Consider the following 21,799-nt stretch of genomic DNA (forward strand, 5'->3'; position numbering starts at 1 on the left):
GAAGAATATATATATATATATATATATATGACTATTTTTTTTTCAAGAAGCTCTTAGAAGTTTTTCAGAACTAAATAAAAACTAGGAGAAAACAATGTAAACAAAACTAATGGAAATAAACTTATATTAATTACTTACAATGACCCTTGAGTTACTTTTTTCCAATTACAATGTATTAAGTAAGTTATTTTAGTGAATGCTATCTTTTAAATATTCGTGTAATTAATAAGATAAGAAGGCTTTTTTTAATTTTCATATAAATCACACATTAAGTATATTTATAATACTTTTCAATCTTTCCACATTCAAAGATGGATATCTAATCACTCATTCTTTGTTTTGTGGCTAAGACTTTCATCAAATAACAGTATGTAAATCTAGAAGATGAATATGGTCAATTAACAGTTCTCTGAAATGTGGGGAGATTTCAAACACATAGAGATAACATTTTTTTGGTCACTGCTTAAAAACTGTGCTATAGTACTGTCTGAAAATATATTTCAAAACATATTCCAATATCTAAGTATATAAATCATAAGACTAGTGAGACTTTATAACCTTAAGTGTCCCGAGAACTTCAGCTTTCAAAATGTTCATTCCACTCACAAAAGGTGCACATGAAAGTGAGTTGATGAGTGTTGGTAGAACATATGAAGCAGTTGGAAGATCAATCATAATTGGAAGGCTTTTATGAACCAATTTTCAAGGTTACAGCTGTAGCTCCATGACCTTTGTTACCTTTATCTGTGAAAAATCCTTCACACTCACATTTTGCAGCACATCCACATCTTGGTGTGTTTTTTTGTTTTTCTTTTCATGTGGGAAATTAGTGCCGATTCACGAATGTAAGAAAGTTCAAATACTTTCTCACAAACTCTGCAATAGGCTTCTTATTTGTGTTCTGTCCATTTGGGCCATATTTAATCAGTTTTACATAGCCATTGTTCATTAAAATCAGGCTTTCCAGTAGGCATTTTATGATTCGGTCAATATTCTGTTACTTGAACTATAAAGCTAAGCACTTTTCTATTGATATTTTGGACAAAACACGGTATATAAAAGCTATTAACATCAGTGGACATAATAATGATGTATCTCGGAGAGCACAATTTCCAACACAGAACACAGGAGAACAGCATGCACAACTAGATCTGCTTATTAATTTGTTAACTGCCCCAACTATAAATTATATGCAAACATTAGTTAGAAGGATGCTTTTATTTTACATTTTAAACCAGAAAACTCACAACTGTAATCCAAAACTAAAAAGTACATGAAAATTTGCTCAATAGAAAACTTATGAGAACCAAGTGAACATTGTGATGCATGGTAAAATAATGAATTATAGTGATAAGGTAGTGGTCAACATAAAACAAATGTATACATTCACATGTATATTTATGTTCTTAATTATGCTCAAATGATTGTCTACAACTACTTTTTTTTATACAAACAAAATGTAAAAATCTGGAGACATTTAATGTTATCATATATAAACAGTACATGGCTTGTTTCCATGGCCCATATAACATACCAAGTTCCTCTGCAGTAGTTTTTAACTTATCTAGGCTGCGACTGATGATGATAATATTAAGTCCACGTTTGGCAAATTCTCTGCAATAAGCCTTTCCAATGCCATCGGTGCCACCGGTAACAACTAAATAGTGACAAAAAAATTATTTATTACCCTTACATAGTTACGTGGATTCAAACATAATGCTAGTGGAACACGAGTGTCATACTTAAAGGAATATGCATGTTGATGTTCGTTCGGCTGGCAATATAGTGTATGGAAACAGGATGGATAACCCCATAATTTACAATTAAAATACAATGCAAATGGTATACATTATAGGTAAATGTACAAAATAAAAACTTTATCAGTTTTTAACTTTCAAGATGATACATTTGAAATTAGATCATTTTAATGCTATTATGTTATCGTGGAGAACTGTGATACAGTTCAGTCATATTACTGATGTTAAGGACAACTAAGGAAGAAATAGTTTTCTTAAATGACAAGCAACTTTCAAGAACTACCTGTGAAACCTTTTTGTGGCTATTATGCTCTAACATCCACACATAATGTTGGTGGACTTTGTTAATCTATTAATCATCAGGCTCATTAATTGATTATGTTTAACTAATCAATTATTCTTACATCAGACTTAAATGGTTGAAACAATTAAAAATGCTAATTTCAGTTAGCTTAATTCTGTGACATTAATTTGGTCATAATTTTGATTATTTAGCTATTTTACATAATACTACCTATACTTATATACAACTGATTATGTAGCATAAAATTGAAAGACAACAAAAAAGTTCATCCATCTACTGTCCCATTCATTAAACTGAACTATATTTTAAAAAATCCAGTCCTTATCATTCCAATATTTATCAAGACTTCCTTTAAACTCCTTTGAATTTATGCTTCTACTACATCTGAAAGCAACCCCATCTAAAGGGCAACCACCATATTTATTCGACCAACACCCCAAAGTCCCTTTTTCAAATAGCATTCTCCTCCCCATAGTGAGCAACACCCAAGATCTTACTATCATCAATAAATGTAAGTAATTTACTAACCATTCCTTCATCTATGTTATTGATATAAATCAAAAAGGTTTTCCTCAGTTTTAAAGGAGGTCAAAAACCAGATATGCTAGTTTCTAATTTTTAACAGGTCAATGAAGTGCGGGCTGGTGCTTGAGTTGCTTATGCCAGTTGCTTATGCTACTAAACTTTTTAATGTGATAAGAGTTGTCCTGAATATTATAGTTTAACCTCTGTAGTGGGAAAAATTCTATAGTCTGACAAGTTACTATTTTTTAAGGAAGATATGTTATTTGCACAAGCGAAAAAGCATGTACTTAAACTATGAGAAACAGCTAGCTGATAATTTTATGATTTGGAAAGGGTTCATAGGAGGACTTCTAGGATGATCCAGAAATTAAAGGATTTCTTACAGGAATAGGTTTCAATCTCTAAATTTAATTTTTCTTCAGGAAAGCATAGTAATATGGTAATTTTATCAATGGTTACAAGATTATCCAGGGGATTGAAAGGATTAAGACCTCTAATTTCTTTGTGCTATATTCTGAAGAAAGTAGGCCCAGAAAACAAAAGTTTAAGATTTGAAAAAAAAAAGGGAGAGATTAGGTTCGAGTTTAAACAATTTGATTCTTCTAAAGGTAATGACTAACTTGCTATCAGCACTAGTGAGGGCCAACATTTTACAGGTATTTTAGAGAGAAATCTGTGATCTCCTGAAAAGTAAAGGTGGATTTAAATTTACTTTTCTTAAGGATGAGTGTGCAAGGACAGCCTTGAAAGACCAAATGGTACCTTGATGTCCATAGTTTATGTTAACTGCAGCAGTGACAGTTAACGAAAGTCTATAAACAAAACATTGAACAAATAATGCAAAGGTTCCCATTTATTCTTTATAATGCATAATTAAACCTACAGAACTGGTTATTGGACAGTGTAATTAACAGGTCACAAATTACAACAGTTAAGTTCTATTAAGATTTTGTTTTAGAATATATATGTATTAATTTGAATTGAAATTATGCTAGCTTATATATAATGAACACTGAAAATCAAAAACAAAACTATGATTGACAATAACAAGAATTAATCATAATTATGGATTCTAGAAGGGAAAAAAGAAAAGGTCTAACTTTCTATTGGAATAAGATATTTCAATGATAATACAGTAATGTAAACAAACAAAACAAAACACATACATGTATAATGAATCCTGTCACAAACTGATTTTTAATTCTGTACCTCACTGAATACATGAATGTTGAGTTTTAATTTCATATATCCAGATTACATCTTATGTTCATCTTTTTGAAACTACTGTTTGTATATTTTATAACAACAGTAATAATTTGACTCATATTTAAGTGTTGTATAAAAACATAGTTACACTAAAAACTGAAATCTCTAATTAAACCTATGACTACATACAGTAAAATTAAATAATCAAATTGGTTGCCATTTGACAGGCTTAATGAACATATAAAGGTTCTGAAGTAAAACATGACATCACAAAACTATACTTTCACTTTGTATTTTTCCACTATATCCATCTATTGCAAGGGGAAATATTTTACTTTATATTGCTTTCCTAAATGTTCAGAATTTGTACATACAAAAAAAAGGAATATTTATTAAGATAAAATAAATTAATAAATCTCATGATTAGTCATCTGAAATTATATAGTCTGTACCATTCTTGTTAAGGAAATATAACCTAGAAGTTATTTTAACTACAGATTTCCTTCACTGTTCTATATTAATTCGGCTTCTACTTTGCACTTATGTATGTGTGAGTATCCAGCTAACTCCTTATACAGTTCTGGAGCTAAAGCTGAGTAATTAGTGGTATTTGCTACTTGATTAAGTGACAGCCCCATAAATTGATTATATATGATTAATTCACTGGTAATATTCCTCAAACCATGGTACCTATAGGCAAAAAAATAAATAGGTTGGCAGTGGGTACTGCCAGACAATCACATTCCTTCTAGTTCTAGTCAGTAGATCAAAACTGGTGACAATGGCAGATAACTGTAATAGCTTTTTCCATAATAAAAACAGGGCAAGTAAGTTTGATTGCAATATTTTAATTTCATGGGTAGTTGAAACAATCAAGATTAGTAATAACCAGAAAACTTTATTTCAATTAGTTGATTCTTTTCATGACAATCACTAAAAATGGAATTGAGGTAAATCAATTGTGGGAATAAATGAAAACAGTAATAATCAGAAACACTAATTTTCATTAATTAATTTAATAATAGTTTCACTTAATCAATTAGTTTACATGACAATAATCAATGTAATTGTTGCTCATGAGTAATCAGTTATATCAATTAAACTGCCCAGCTCTATCTGGAGCCAGCAGGACAGTCTTGGTGTCCTTATCTATTAGGTGTAGTACCCATACTAAGGGGGATTAAGAAAGCTGTTGCATTTTTTTTTATCAACTTAATTAAATACTAATGGAACATCCACAATACATGGAAGTTTCATGTCAGTTGCACAGCTGAAGATGTAGTAATCAAACTTAAAAACTAAGCATTAAGGATGGGACATTTCCACTTTCTATTAAGTGACATAGGTCATTTCATCAAATGGTATCTCCCCTACACCTACTTACTAAAACAACTAAACAGGAAATTAAAACCAAACATAGCTCTACACATACACTTATGAAATTTAAATGAAGTTTAAATTACAAGTAACAGCACATGCCATATTATTAGGCATGTTATTCTTCAAACTTAAATTTTTAAAGGAAAATTAATCTGACCTAAAAGAAACAAAATACAAAAGAATAACTGTTGACAGAACGTCATTTAGCCCAGCAGGGTCACTCCTCACAAAAGAAAAAAAGTTTCAGTTAAATGAACCTCTTTACTCTAATATGAATATCCACAAAAATCCAACAGAACTGAAACTAATGGCACAACATAATCAAGCAAACTACTTCCCAAATTTATAAACTGATAAAAAACAAATGTATAGCTGGGCTCTCAACCCTTTAAAAATTTAAAATATGATATTTGAGTTTGAAGGTGAAACCTTTTCATTCCTTCACTTAAACTGCCAAAGCCCTTGGCAATTTTATCATTTGAAACAAGTACTTTCTACTTATTTTATGTTGTAAAACTAGTCAAAAAAACAAAGTCAAAACTCTTAGTTAAAAATAAAAAGCATAAATAACTTAATTCAAAACTTCAAGTACACTTTCCAAAAGTCCAAAACAAACAAGTTCAGAAATGTGAAAGACACTAAAAGTAATCATGATATTGCTTATTGAGTTTTAACCTGAAATTTATGTTCTGGGTCTGCCTTTATATAGTTTTCTTTCTCAGTTAACTTACTGTAGTTAATAATTATAATTCATAGTCTGTACGTTTGTGTACCGGGACTAAATCCACCATAATGGTAGTAACACTATTAATATTAATTATTAACACTGACAGTAACATTTAACTTTATTTTATAATATAGCTATTGTAATTTGGTATAGTTAAAGGTATTTTATTTAAGAGTTACAAGAAATATCAGGTAACATAATGATTAATGTTATATGTCATAAGTTCTTCCTTTAGCTTAAGTATTTAATGATTTAGGTAAAAATTTACCTGCCCAACTTCCATATCGCTTGAAATCTTGCTGGCTTAAACGCGCAATGAAATAAACACGAAAACCTTGAAATACTTTCCAAGCAAAAATTAAGGTAGTTTTACTAGCATAGAGTAAACCAATGACTGCTAAAAGTTCTTGACATCGTTTTAGCTGTCTTCCTACTTCTCGAATTAAATATATGGCCTGATCAACTGCAGCCATAATGCTAAGTTGGTAACTATTCAAAACATTAGAATTTGGCCCACCAGGTTTATTATATAGAACACTCACTAAATACAGTTATTGTTACATTTTGAAAAGTCACCGACGAAATATTAATATATATATATATATATAAGTAAAAGGAATAACTATATGCAAAACAAAACTGGTACTTCTTAAATAATTTATATATACTCAAATCCCCTGCTTTTTTACATAATGTATAACTAGATTAAAAGTATTGTCTTTGTTTTGCATCTTTCAACGGTTTTGAGTCAAACTTTTATGGTCATAGTTTAAAAAGTTGTTCTTTCGCGTTCAAACATTCTGTTTTGAGAATAACTTTAAAACATTTTAATAAAAAAAATGTCACATTCATTCTGTCTTTAAAAATGGTATTAAGACTGTTACTATTTATCGAAATAACATTTTTTGCCTCAATTTGCTGTCTTAAGATTTAGTTTATTCAATTGTTTGTTTGTAATAAAGCACAAAGCTACACAATGGACTATCTGTGCTCTGCCCACCACGTGTATCGAAACCCGATTTCTAGCGTTGTAAGTCCACAGACATACCGCTGTGCCACTGGGGGCGGTAAAGCACGATTGTTTATTTCTTGTTAAGTGCACGTCTGTACAATGGGCTATCTGACCTCTGTTTATCTCAGGTATTGAAACCCTATAGTTCGCGTTATAAACCTTCAGACGTACGGCTGAGCCACAGAGGGGGTTATAGCAACGCTATTAACGTTTTCTCTTGCTGTCCCTGATTTTGAACTGATGACCACGAAAACAATCAACAAAACAAAAGCGAATTTAGAACTTTTCTGAGATAATATTTATCTTTAGAAATCTGGCAATAAAATTACAGTCTGTAACTATGCGCGAAATTCAGTCAACAAAGCAAACTACAAAGTTATTGCCTTTCCTTATGGCGACTTGAACTTCAACGTAAATATGACAAAGGTAAAAGTTTAGATGAACAAAGAGATAAAGAGTTTACTAGTTTCTCCAATTCAAGACTATATTTTTGCCTATTCTGATTTTTCTCGAAGATATTAACAATTTATATACTGTTTTTATTCGCCCGAACATGCTGGTTCTTGAAGCCGCGGGGGCGTGATGATCAATTTCATTATTCGTCAGTAAAGAGGAGCCCAAGAATTGGCGGTGGGTAATATTTGCTAGCTGCCTTTCCTCTAGTCTTACGCTTTAAAATTTGGATTGGCTAGCGCAGATAACCTTCAATTAGCTTTTCGTGAAATTCAACAAACAAGATTAATAACATTTTATCCCCAAAAGTAAATTTCAGAATGTTTATGAACTTTTCAAGTTGGTTATTTATGTCGCTAGTGCCCTCTATTGATAGTTAAGTAAATAGAAACAATTCATACAATTTTAAAGTTTTGCGCTAAACAATCTGATATCCGAGTATTTCTTTCATCACCGATATCTTTAAGATAGATTAATTTAAATATTTAAAAAAAACATCTCACTGTTTCATTTCATTTGTCATTCTCAAGTAAGTTTAGGAAGGAGCATAAGAAACAAGTGTAACTGATTAACAGAATAAAATACCTAACAGTTTTAATTTCAAGAATAATGTGCTATAGTCATTGTATTATCATTATGACGAAAATAGTAAAGTATTTTGGTTCAGAATATCCAAATGCACTGAACAGGAATATTGTTTGTTTGTTTTTGAATTTCGCGCAAAGCTACACGAGGGCTATCACCACCCACCGTTAACTCTTGGGCTACTCTTTTACCAACGAATAGTGGGATTGACCCACACATTATAACGGCCCCACGGCTGAAAGGGCGAGCATGTTTGGTGAGACAGGGTTTCGAACCCGCGACCCTCAGATTGCGAGTCGAGCGCCTTATTCACCTGTCCATGCCGGGCTCGAATAGGGATATTGAATTGTATTAATGAGACCAAAGGAAAGGACACATTGTTTGACACTCCACTAATTTCGACTACGTCAGACTAACGTAAGATGAGCAACAAATATTCTGTTTTTGAAACTTTACATGTTTTTTTTTACAAAACTATTTCCTACAATTCATTTTGTGTCAGTTTACATAATGCTTTGTTGTTAAAAGAAAATCGTTTTTTAAGTATTCAATGAAGTAATTGAAAATTGCTTTTTTCTTAAGCCAAATGAAACCCATACACACAATGATATATTAGCAAAAATTCAAAATATACAAACACAAAATTCTTAGTATTTTAACAGAAATTAAAATGCAATATTTAACTATATGTATGTTATAAAAATTTTAAAAGAAATTTTATGTTGAATTGAATTCAAAATTTATCTAAAATATATTTGGAAACTTTCAAGAAAGCCTTAAAGGTATTTTGATTAATGTTATGCTGAGGAAAATATTCATAAGTTCTTCCTTGTCTCTATGTTTTAAAGCAGCATTCAGTTTTTAATGCATTTGTGAACAAATAACCATTCGAAGTGTTGCGCATAAATTAGGTAAATGATGAGATCTTTAACAAGTATGATTTGAAAATAACTAGATTATTAATCATAAACAGCAGTAACATGCTTTTTTAAAGAATTTGGAAGTAAAACAATTGAACATTATATCATTTAAAAATGATCTCTGTTTATGTTCATCAAGATAAGTTTCGTCAATAGAGTAAGTGCTAAAAGGGAAATAGAATCCAAATGGGTGTTATATTGTAGAAAAATTTGTTTGCTTGTTTGTTGAATTTCCTCCAGAGCCACTCGAGGGATATTTACGTTAGCCGTTTCTAAATTTTGAGTGATAGACTAAAGTGAAAGTAGCCACCAACTTTCAGGCAACTCTTCTTCTTCCAACGAATAGTGATATTGATCCACACAATATAACACCCACACATCGAATTGGTTTCGACTACACCATCAGCAGATTGTAAGTCGAGTGCCCTAACCACCAGGCCTTGCCTGTAGAAAAACGTAATTTATGTTGTTTAGTAGATATATGAATCTTCCAAAACCCCGTGTTATAACTGTATCCAAGGGGTAATTTGTGTTGTTTAGTGTATATATGAATCTCCCACAAACCTCTGTTATAAATGTATCCAAGAGATAATTTATTTAGTTTATTAGATATACGAATTTCCCAAACAAAACTTCGTATTATAAGTGTATCCAAGAAATAATTTGTCTTGTTTAGTAGATTAATGAATCTCGCACAATTCCGTGTTATAACTGTATTCCAGATGTAATTGCCCGCATAATAAATATTAAAAAATCCGATAATACAGAAAACTTAAGTTTATCTGAACTTTTTCGGTGTATATGTGCGTGTGTGTAAGGTTATGTACACATATTGATATCACATCTAAAAATTGCTAATTTCAGCCGAGTATCTAAAGGCTGATAGTCATTTTAATCTTCTTTTTCTTAACTGAGGAATAGTGAAGCAAGTCCATTGACGTCACAGAAAGCTCATATATCATCGTTGGTGTGCAACAATACAACGTAGTACCACTAATGTAAAATAAACTGAAAGAAAACTTCGTAATTACTTGTGTCGCGAATATAAATTTCACCAAAAATATTAGAAACACTTTACACTGAAGATATATCTTGGTAATGAACATGTTTCTGATTAAAATTGAAACTCGAAAAGAGAGCCTTGAACCACTGAACAGCTTCTTCTAGCTATGAATCAAAGAATGACACCTATACTAAAAGAATTAAAGTGTTGACTAATAAATATGATGTGGCAATCTCTTATTTGGCTATAAATCTTTTCATAGTGTAGCGGATCCGCTATACAAAAGTAAAAACTGCACACTTTCAAAGTGTCAGCTGATGGGACAACGGTAAGTCTACGGCCTAACAACGCTAAAATCCGGGGTTTGATTTTCCGAGGTGGACAAAAGAGATAGCCCATTGTGGCTTTGCTCTAAAAAACAAACACCCTTGTAAAAAAGGAGGTTTTATAGTCCCAGATGATACTAAATAAATAGTTTGTGATCATAAAATCGATTTGGATCGATACTCTTAGAATATAACTCATAACAAAAATCTTACAAAGTTCATTCGATAAAAACAAATAAAGAAACTAAAGACTTCCCATAAAAATCGGACCTAATGTGTTCAACTGTTTATTTTATACTTTTAAAGTTAAAAAAACTGTAATTCACTTAAAAGATATTAAAAATAAAATTGAAATGCGCTGCTATAAACTTGCCGTTTATATTAAAAAACAAGGAGCAATACAGTGAAACATATTAAATATGTTTTCTACTCTAGATACCGACAGAATATTTCTATTATGTAAAATTGGGTATATACCGTTATTTTAAAAATGCTTTAAGTTAGCTGTTTTTCATAAGATTTCCAAACTGGTTTCTGTTCCAACCAAACGCGTTAACCATTGCAATGATAATTTGTTTGTTTGTTAGATTTCACACAAAGCTACACGAGGGCTATCTGCTCTAGTCTTTCCTGATATAGACTAGGGAGACGGCAGCTAGACAACACCATCCATAGCCAGCTTTTGGGCTGCTCTAATCGAATAGTTGGATTCACCGTCACATTATAACGTCTTCATGGGTCAAAGGAGGGGCATATTAGTTGGTGGGATTCGAACCTGCGGGCCACAGATTACGAGCGGAGTGCCCTAAAAACCAGGCCATGCCAAGTTTAACAGAGATGAAGATATATTGATTAAAAAAAGAAAAAGTAGTCTTGGTAACCAGAATGTTTTTGGAAAGTAACAAATAATTTATAATTTTGCACATTATTTTAATTCTTACTATTTATATGGTTTCTCAAATAGTTACAAACATGCGAATGCCAACATCAACTTGACATACAAATCGTATCATCAATAAAGTGGACATTATTGGTTATAGGTTAATAAATTTTGGTGAAAATACCAAACAGAAATCGTAACTAAATGGCGCCATCTGTACAATATGTCCATCATTCATGTCAACGATGGCTTATATCGATTAAATATTAGAAATTCTATATATATATATATTTTAAATTCACAAAAGTTTTTTATTGGTTGTACACAGTAAAACTTTTATTTATTTTGTTCATAAAGTTTCACCTGGTTGTTATTTTTTAATTAATTTCCGTTAGTCTCAGTCCTTGTATCTCACTTAATGATGCTAGATAAACCTGGTGAAAGGTTATGAACAAAATAACCAAAACATTCACTATGTACAGCCGACAAAAAAAACAAACAAAAAAAAACAACTAAGTAATGGATTGCATTCTTGGAATGGTGTGTAAACAGTTGAACGAAGCTACCTTATCAACATGGCTACATGCTGTCGGAAATAATCTCTTAAATTCCTCAACATTGCACGCAAGCATTAGGACCATAACGTATTGATTGAACATGTTGCCGAACAAGACAGAGATAACATAGTTGGATCAACGCGTTAGGGCACTGTAGATAGGTGTCCAACAGATCTATAATGTATTGACTCAACGCGTTATCGGAATAGCCAACAAGACTGTTTTAATTCTTGCTGTTCTTCTGATTTTTAAATATATTTGACGTTTCACGTCAATACGATATGACCCTGTTGTCTACCATCTACATGGCCATAACGCGTTGATCAAAACCGTAGTCGGGTGTTCGGCAACGCGTTGAACCAATATCTGATGGCCCAGATGACTTGCCATAGGCGTTCCAAGATATACTTTAGATATTAAAGTAAACCTTTCGACAGCATCTAGTCATGATGAATATCCATATCTTCATTCACGTAATTTCCAGGATGCAGGCCATAGTCGATATGAATGGTGATCCTGTATAGATAAATAAATATGGATTTATAGGATAATTGAAGAAATGTTTTGATTTTTTTTTTTACCATGAAGTGGTTCCTTCAAAAACAAATATCAAAATCCAGTGAAAGTAAACACCCAATGAACATAAATTATTTGATATTTTACAACACTTGGTCTGGTTCGATTTCTTACTTGGGTAAAGAGGGGGCGAGACTCCTTGGTGGATGTATTTTTCATCAGTTGACTAATAAAAGTGGCACCTCAGAGTTTCCTTAATATTTGTTTGTTCAGATGTTCGGTAGCTCTCCATAATTCTCAATTCATAATGAGAATAAAGCTTGATGATTCTTAAGTTCGTCTATCTTTCACTAATATTTAATAATTTACAGTTTTTCTTTTCACCAAAAGATACATATAATTGAAATGTATATTTATTTGAAATATCTTCATCTATTCCAAGAATTCCGTCACAAAAAACATCTTTGTGGCTATCTAACAGAGTTACTGACGTCACAGTACTGGGATTGCACCTTTAACAGCTTGAATAACAGTTATGCATTGCACATTTTGAAACTAATACCTAAAATATGTAAGATACACAACGCAGAATTATGTGGCATATCACCAGAGTTAAAATATTATTTTCGTCATTCAACTTTTAAGAAATAATCCAAATCATTTGAATATATATTTCATATATTTATACACGTGTGTCGTTATTTTTTGTAGTTTTTATAGATACAGAAAAGAAATAGCCAATTTAGGGCTAATTGTGAGGTTTAACGATAAAAAACGTTAGGCAAGCTAATTCTTTTGGATTTTCTGAACAAAATTAAAACAACAAGTATTTTCATAAACCACCGAGATATATAAACACGAAATATTATATGCATTTAGTATCCCTTAATGTACACAGATTTTACAAATGGTATTTGGTTGTGTAGTATTTACATTTGGAAACAGTAAAAGGTGCTTTTTTTCTCACAGGATAGTTGCCACTGTTTGTTCTGTACTGCTGCTTGATCTTAGAGCAGGGCAACATCTATCATTCTTCAACAGAAGCATAAACGTTTCTCGAACCTTTGAATGATACAGCACACAAACGACGGGCAAAACAAGCCCGCTTAAAACCTCTAGTAGGTAGCCTGCAAGTATAAGCCCGGAATAAATCTTACTGACGATTTCGCAACTCTCGAGAATTGCAAGTATCCACGATGGAAGGACGAGGATAACAGAAAGTAAGCCTGACAGAACTATTGTTTTGATTTCTTTGTCTTCTTCTAAGATCCTGGATTTTTCACGCAGTAGACCACGCATGTAAATATCGTCGTCGTGAAAACAATACGCTTTTGATCGACGAATCAACTTTCCTAAACAGAATACCAAGACGAAGACAGGTGGAAATATCAACACGATCCACGTGTAGGCCATGTAGGAACAGCAATGAGCCGAAGACAGAAGGAGATCACAAACTCCATACTCTGAAATAAACAAAATATCACTATATACAAATCATAAGTAGATGTTTTAATACGCCTTAAAATGTAATTAATGTAGCAGGTTAGAACCTAGAGAATGCTACTTCACACCATAAAAATATTTTGCGATTACTGTCAAAGCTGTGAATGAAATGCTTCAGTGTAAGAGGAGAGACGTTATCTAATAATTATATACAAGAGGATAAACTCGTGATCTGCTTATATGACGGCTGAAAACAAAAATTTAAATAAATGTATATGGACGATATTGTATCCCCGATCTCTCGCATACGAAGCAGGTACTGTGCCATATAAATCAAAGCCCAAAGATTTTATAACATATGCAGCATTATTACGTGGAATACTATATATATATACATGAGAAGGGTATATATTTTAAATATTTAAATCATTTAAATAATACTGTTGTTGGACATAAATGAAACAAAACCTGCTAAGCAGAATATGGAATTGTTGTATGTAGATTTAAAGTAAAGAAATGTAAAAACGTGGAACGACTATAAACGAAATATATCTCTGTACACAACATTGATTAAGATCTTGAGATTTTTTCTTGATCAACTTCTTGATAAAGCAACATTATAAATTAGTTATAAAAATGAATTTTTAAAATTACAGTATCGAGGAGTGTAAAATTCAACTATCTCCGTTTGTAACTATTTCAATTATTTTCCCTTTTCCTTCCATAATGGTATCTACTCTTTCTTACTCTTTCTGCTAAAGTACTAGCAAAGCGTCGGGTCCATTAACACGAATAAGGCCTAATTGTTAAATTTTGTGACTAAATCGCATATATATATCATTTGAAACCTGTAATTATTTTCTTTCGCGCAATGTGTTTGTTGTTTGTTTTTGAATTTCGCGCAAAGCTACACGAGGGCTATCTGCGCTAGCCGTCCCTAATTTAGCAGTGTAAGACTAGAGGGAAGGAAGCTAGTCATCCCCCCCCCCAATCTTGGGCTACTCTTTTACCAACGAATAGTGGGATTGACCGCTACTTAATAACGCCCCCACGGCTGAAAGGGCGAGCATGTTTGGTGTGATAGGGATTCGAACTCGCGACCCTCAGATTGCGAGTCGAGTGCCTTAACCACCTGGCCATACCGGGCCGCCGCAATGTGTTAGCTGTGGAGCATCGAAAATCAGTAAAGTTATGACAGTGACTATTAAGGCTAATTGCCATAGATTATATAGCGGGAAGCTCGGGCTTAACATACGAAAGAAGTAAGTTTCTCACTACTGCGCCCTAAGGATGCCGCTATAGCGAGGGAATGGGGTAAATAGGTGTGTGTGATGTCATCAAAGATGACGAGGTAATAGTTCCAAGTCGCTAGGGCACGTTGCTAAGCTGGCATGACAATTAATTAATTCGTCGTAGAAAGGACGCTTAACACTAATTCATTTATAATTAATTCGTCCTTAAAAGGACGCTTAACATTAATTCATTAAATAAATTATAATTAATTCATCATAAAATAGGACGCTTAACGCTAATTCATCAGTTAATTAGATTTCCTGTCCTAAAAGAACTATATGTTACTCAACCAAGTGATTAAAGATTTTCAGTGATATGATAAAATGTGAAAAACAATATTTAACGTAATATGATCACAATTATATACATTTAATTAGACACACAATACATGACTATAGGCCCCCCAGTGGCACAGCGGTATGTTTGCGAACTTACAACGCTAGAATCCGGGTTTCGATACCCGTGGTAGGCAGAGCACAGATAGCCCATTGTGTAGCTTTGTGCTTAATTACAAACAAACCTGACTATAAGTTTAAATCGCCTTAAAAGGAGCGATATCATACAATGATTAAACTTATACATTTATTAATTGCCGAAGTTCTTGTTTCTGGCTTCTCTGTTTACATGATAGATCACTGAATATTAATTGCTGAAGTTCTTGTTTCTGGCTAGTCTCTTTATATGTTATATCACTGGGTATTAATTACTGAAGTTCTTGTTTCGGGCTCCTCTCTTTACATGTTATATCACTGGGTATTAATTGCTGAAATTCTTGTTTCTGGCTCCTCTCTATACATGTTATATCACTGGGTATTAATTGCTGACATTCTTGTTTCTGGTTCCTCTCTATACATGTTATATCACTGAATATTAATTGCTGAAGTTCTTGTTTCTGGCTCCTCTCTTTACATGTTATATCACTGAATATTAATTGCTGAAGTTCTTGTTTTTGGCTCCTCTCTTTACATGTTATATCACTGGGTATTAATTGCTGACATTCTTGTTTCTGGTTCCTCTCTATACATGTTATATCACTGAATATTAATTGCTGAAGTTCTTGTTTCTGGCTCCTCTCTTTACATGTTATATCACTGGGTATTAATTGCTGAAGTTCTTGTTTCTGGCTCCTCTCTATACATGTTATATCACTGGGTATTAATTGCTGAAGTTCTTGTTTCTGGTTCCTCTCTATACATGTTATATCACTGGGTATTAATTGCTGAAGTTCTTGTTCCTGGCTCCTCTCTTTACATGTTATATCACTGGGTATTAATTGCTGAAATTATTGTTTCTGGCTCCTCTCTTTACATGTTATATCACTGGGTATTAGTTGCTGAAGTTCTTGTTTCTGGCTCCTCTTTTTACATGTTATATCACTGGGTATTAGTTGCTGAAATTCTTGTTTCTGGCACCTCTGTTATGGCTCACAAAGTTTTTCTTCGTTTTTAGAGCACAGCTACACAATGGACTCTTCACGCTCTGTCCACCGCGGGGATTCGATCCCTAACTTTAGCGCTGTAAGTCCATCAACTTGCCACTGATCCACTTGCAGAAAAGTTCATTAATTTGCATAATTCCTGTTTCTAGGTCTTATCGATGATATTTTGGGGGAAAATCTTTCTGTGTTCACAATTTTTCTACAGGATGTGAATTTTTTTGACATCCACGAATGATATTCAAACAGCGGATTGATAACTTTACATTAGCATTGCTAACAACAAGTTGAGAAAATTGTTGCATGTTGTTTGATGTAATAATATGCTGTGATACTCTCAGTTACATTGAATTGCCGTTCAGATAAGACTAACTATATTTGACAAAAAAAAATGTAACACAGAATAAATCTGAATCTCTTAATTTGGCTGATTGAAAAAGACTATACACAATGTATACAAAGTGCGCGTAATCTTTATTAAAATCAAAGCAAGCAAAGAAGATAAATGCATTTTATGATTTACGGTACCTTCTGGTCACAGAACAATAGTATCGAATTCTCTATCTTGTTCTTAAGATGTTCTGTGATAGGCTGAAAAAGCACATCTATATTCAAAACACAACAGTACCATCTCTTCCAGGATGATATATCCTTGAGGCATAACAATATTCGCCAATGGCTAAAAGCATTGGAACCATCTACACTATACATTTTAAATGGGTAAACTACTTTGGTATTTCCCACGAGAATATCGTCCCACCAAAGAAGAATGAACCATGACAGTGTGTAACAAGAGCCACACCAACTTAGCTACTTTCACAACCAACTCTCTACTATTAAATTTATATGCACACTGAAACTCGCTCATATGTGAAACATTTTGAAAATTCTTGGTGAACTGGAAATGCTTACCTGTTTAAACTAGAAAACGAAAATAAACCTGTATACTATAGTATTACATCCTGTGTTGTTTAAACTGAAAAAAGAAAATTAGACCTTCATACTACAGTGCTACTTCCTATGCTGTCTAAACTAGAAAAGGAAAAAAATAACCTGCATGATAAAGTACTACATTCTATGCTGTCTCAGATACAAAAGGAAAAACCCTGCATACTACAGTGCAACATCCTATATTGTTTAAATTAGAAAAAGGAAAATAAACTTACATACTACAGTGCAACATCACATATTGTGTAAACTAGAAAAGGAAAAGAAACCTACGCACTACAGTGCAACATCCTACATTGTCTAAACTAGAAAAAGGAAAAGAAACCTGCACACTACAGTGCAACATCTCATATTGTATAAACTAGAAAAGGAAAAGAAACCTGCATACTACAGTGCAACATCTCATACTGTCTAAACTAGAAAAGAAAAGTGCAACATCCTATACTGTCTAAGATAAAAAAAGGAAAGGAAAATAAACTTACATATTACAGTGCAACATCCTATATTGTCTAAACTTGGAAAAGGAAAAGAAACTTACGTACTACAGTGCAACATCCTACATTATCTAAACTAGAAAAAGGAAAATAAAGTTACATACTACAGTGCAACATCCTATATTGTTTAAACTAGAAAAAGAAAAATAAACTTACATATTACAGTGCAACATCCTATATTGTCTAAACTTGGAAAAGGAAAAGAAACTTACGTACTACAGTGCAACATCCTACATTATCTAAACTAGAAAAAGGAAAAGAAACCTGCATACTACAGTGCAACATCTCATATTGTATAAACTAGAAAAGGAAAAGAAACCTATACTACTGTGCAACAGCCTATATTGTCTAAACTAGAAAAAGGAAAAGAAACCTTCATACTACAGTGCAACATCTCATACTGTCTAAACTAGAAAAGGAAAAGTGCAACATCCTATATTGCCCAAGCTAGAAAAGGAAAGGAAAATAAACCTGCATACTACAGTGTAACATTCTATACTGTCTAAACTAGAAAAAGGAAAAGAAACCTGCACACTACAGTGCAACATCCTATGGAAATTTTCAGAGTTTTGGTGAACAACTGAAGAGACATATACCCCTATGTTTTCCTTTTTAATAATGGGTAGTTTTTAGATTAGTATGAGACAAAGGCTTCCATACAGGTTGGTTTTCTGGTTGCAGATTATAGACTTTAATATCAGTTCTAACAAAAATTGTTTCTATTTTCTGTTATATTGTATATGCGTTTGTGTTCTTTTTTATATAACTTGTGTGGTTAGTTCATTAAAACTAACAAATGCTATATGTATTGTAAGACACATTTCACCTTACGAATATTTTATACTCGAATAGAAATCACATTATAACATCATTTTACCAGTGTCTCTTTAGCGGCAATTAACCACCCATATAGAATGCTACGTTTAGTAAATCAAATGATACAGTTAGAAGTTTTACTTAAATAACTCCAAAATAAAACATATTTTGATAATTCATTGAAAGGGAAAGTATAATTAAACAGAATAAATTTGTATACATTTCCGAACTTCACACCCACCTTACCTGGAACATATCCGTACTGACCCCAGCCATAGAGGGGGGATGATACTTGGGCTGAGATTAGAAGAAAGGACCCCGGAATCATTACCTTGACACTTAGTGGTGAAAATGTTATAACATGGTCGTGAGGCATCAGGTGTTTTGTATATCTGAGAAGAATCAAAATATTGTTAGGCCTAGAAACAGATCATAAAGTATCAGAAATCAGAAGCTAAATTTAGCAAGCATGTGAAATGATTTACTGTTCGAAATCAAGCTTTTTCTCTTTTCCGAAAATACCTTGAACACTACTCGTAATAATACATACTTCAAATTTATGTACACGTGTGTGGTGGTGGGGTTTGGTAATATGTTGCTATAGTTTTCGTCCACTGAAATGGGGTTAGATGAACTTAGTGGATGACGTGCCTGCTCTGTGAATCCAAGTGTTCATGATTCGCGGCCCGTTGCACTATTATTATCATATTCCACTATTTGGTCATATAAGAGTAGCTTAAGAATTTCGGAGTGAGTGCTATTGATCAGCCACCTTCTTTCTAGTCTATTAGTTCAAAATTAGGGACAGCTACGCGCAAAATAGCTCTTTGAGTCCGTGAAAATAACAACAACAACAACAATAATTTCAAATATCGACTTTTTATTCATAATTTTTTGAAATAGCCGTGAGTACTCAATGAAAAATTTTCTGCTCGACATATACATCATATTAATAATGAGACGGCAAACATCGTGAGATCTTGAATTCGTTAAGCACGAATGGTATTTATTTATCTTGGGCATTAATATTGAAATTAAATTTTTAACAGGGTTTAACTGTATGCGTGATCTTATAGAGGGACTACAAAATTAATGTGGAATTCACCTTTTAAAGCTAAAATCTCTACAGTTCATCATATTTAATATCAGTTTATAGAATATTCCCAATATCAACAATATAACGTTGTTTAAAAAAAAGGTTTGAGTAAAATATTATAATCTAACTCAAGTGTTGACATTTTTATCTGCTATAGCGCAAGTTTTGACATTTCTATACCTGTTATAGCAAAAGTCTTGACATTGCTATATCTGTTATAGCAAAAGTCTCGACATTGCTGTATGTGTTATAGCAAAAGTCTTGATATTTTCATCTGTTATAGCAAAAGTCTTGACATTGCTATATCTGTTATAGCAAAAGTCTCGACATTGCTGTATCTGTTACAGCAAAAGTCTTGATATTTTCATCTATTATAGCATATGTTTCATTAGTAGTTCTTCTGTTGAAGACCTGCGTTACGAGCTTAATACACCGTCTTTGAAAAAGTTCAAAACAAGTTTGGATGAAGCCTATTTAAACCTTTTAAGTGTGTATTCTGTCTATTATATAACCAAATAAATAGCAAATTAAGAATTATTATCCTCCTCTTCTCCACAATATAACCGAAAAACAACAATGTTTTAACCAAATATTATGAATTTATTACAAGTTGCAGCTTTTACAGTAAGGAAAAATATTTTAAAAACAGATACCACGTTTTGATCACTGGTGAAATCGTTAAGTACACAGGTTTTAACGGTAAAGAAGGTTTAAGTATTTAAATCAACATTCATCTAATAATGTATTTAAATTCTGGAATTGATAGTGGTTACCTGTGCATAACTTATTTACTGTAAAATCTGTAAGTTGTATTAAAGTAGTACTTATAATCTTTAAGTAAACTCGAAATGAAACTATTAAATATTATTATTTTTAGAAAGAGTTGGCAGATTTGTTTGTTTGTTGTTAAGCGCAAGTCTACACGATGGGCTGTATCTGCTGTGCCTATGGCGAGTATCGAAACCCAATTTTTAGCAGTACAAGCCTTCAACCTTACATAATATCTTAAATACTTCTACTATTATTCGAATTCGGAAACAAATAAATATCTAAAGAAAAAAATCTAAGATAACCTGCACACTTAACCATAATGTTTAAAATGTCACTTAACTTATAAATCAACTTTTAAATGAAATTTTAACATTATACATAAAGTATGATTCTTCTAGACCAACACTTAACCAAGTTATATATCAGAGCTCTATTTGCATTATCGTTCTTCACGATACCTGGAGTAGATTACTGTTGTGTGTAATTTCCCTCGACTTGAAGCATATTAACATCGTCAATCTTCCTTCTCGTGATTAAAGACGCCCACAAATACTCAACGAGAAACTGTTCTTAAACGGAAAGATCTTGATTACGGCAAAGTATTAATGCCAGTTTGAAGATTCAGTATAACGAGCGAATTAGTTTTTCTTTATATATAAATATATCATATCATAATTAGATGGAAATATTAATTAACTAAACTGCGCAAGATGTTGTTCACTGCTAATAGTTCTAGAATGCTCCAGCTTGATATAACACCGTTAGTCAGCCCACAAATAAACATACCAGCATGTATGTTTGTCACTAAGCACAAAGATACACAATAGGCTACCTGTGCTGTTCCCATTACGAGTATCGAAAACCGATTTTTAGCGTTATAAGCCCTCACACTTACCATTAAGCCACCTGCATGGGGGAAAGAGCTTCTGAATTAAATAAAAGAACGTGGAAACAGAAACCTAGAAATAATGGAATTATTTAAACACTTTATAAATCAAAACGTAAAAGTGAGGTTGCATTGTCCGTTGATGAGAATACCTATACAGAAGGTAAAAACGTTTCGATGATATAATGAATTCTCACAACGAATCATGGGATAAGTATTGGGAGTTTTCATGAAACTAGTTACATTTTGAGAAGCGTACATGAAATGGGTCTTTCTGGATCACTAATATGAAAAGGAAAATTTAAAGCACGTGTTTGAAAAACATCATGTTCGCAGTTTTGGTGAAAAAACGATTTCTTGGAAACATTTATTTCTTAACATGAAAATCACTTTGTACACGGACTATTCAAAACAAATACTCGATATATTCACGGACAATTTTTTTCTTAGTTTATTAAAAATACTT

General features: G+C 32.5%; 1 protein-coding gene across 2 annotated transcripts in view; it reads right to left on the reverse strand.

The window, feature by feature from the left end:
- LOC106468238 (inactive hydroxysteroid dehydrogenase-like protein 1) overlaps positions 1 to 19,049 on the reverse strand; it is a 24,644-nt gene extending 5,595 nt beyond the window's left edge. The window contains exons 1-3 of one of the 2 annotated variants that reach the window (XR_002612596.1): positions 18,827 to 19,049; positions 12,326 to 13,614; positions 1,535 to 1,657 (exon numbers count right to left, since the gene is read on the reverse strand). Coding sequence is in view for 1 of the 2 variants with exons in the window: in XM_013928655.2 (XP_013784109.2) it covers positions 1,535 to 1,657; positions 6,168 to 6,372 (328 nt within the window). In the remaining variant the exon portion in view is untranslated. Of the gene's footprint in view, positions 1 to 1,534; positions 1,658 to 6,167; positions 6,394 to 12,325; positions 13,615 to 18,826 lie in introns of those variants that run through there. The other variant, XM_013928655.2, reaches the window with a different exon arrangement.
- Positions 19,050 to 21,799: the final 2,750 nt, after the last annotated feature.

This window comes from Limulus polyphemus, unplaced genomic scaffold (genome assembly GCF_000517525.1).
Source record: "Limulus polyphemus unplaced genomic scaffold, Limulus_polyphemus-2.1.2 Scaffold2928, whole genome shotgun sequence".
Classification (NCBI taxonomy): Eukaryota; Metazoa; Arthropoda; class Merostomata; order Xiphosura; family Limulidae; genus Limulus; species Limulus polyphemus.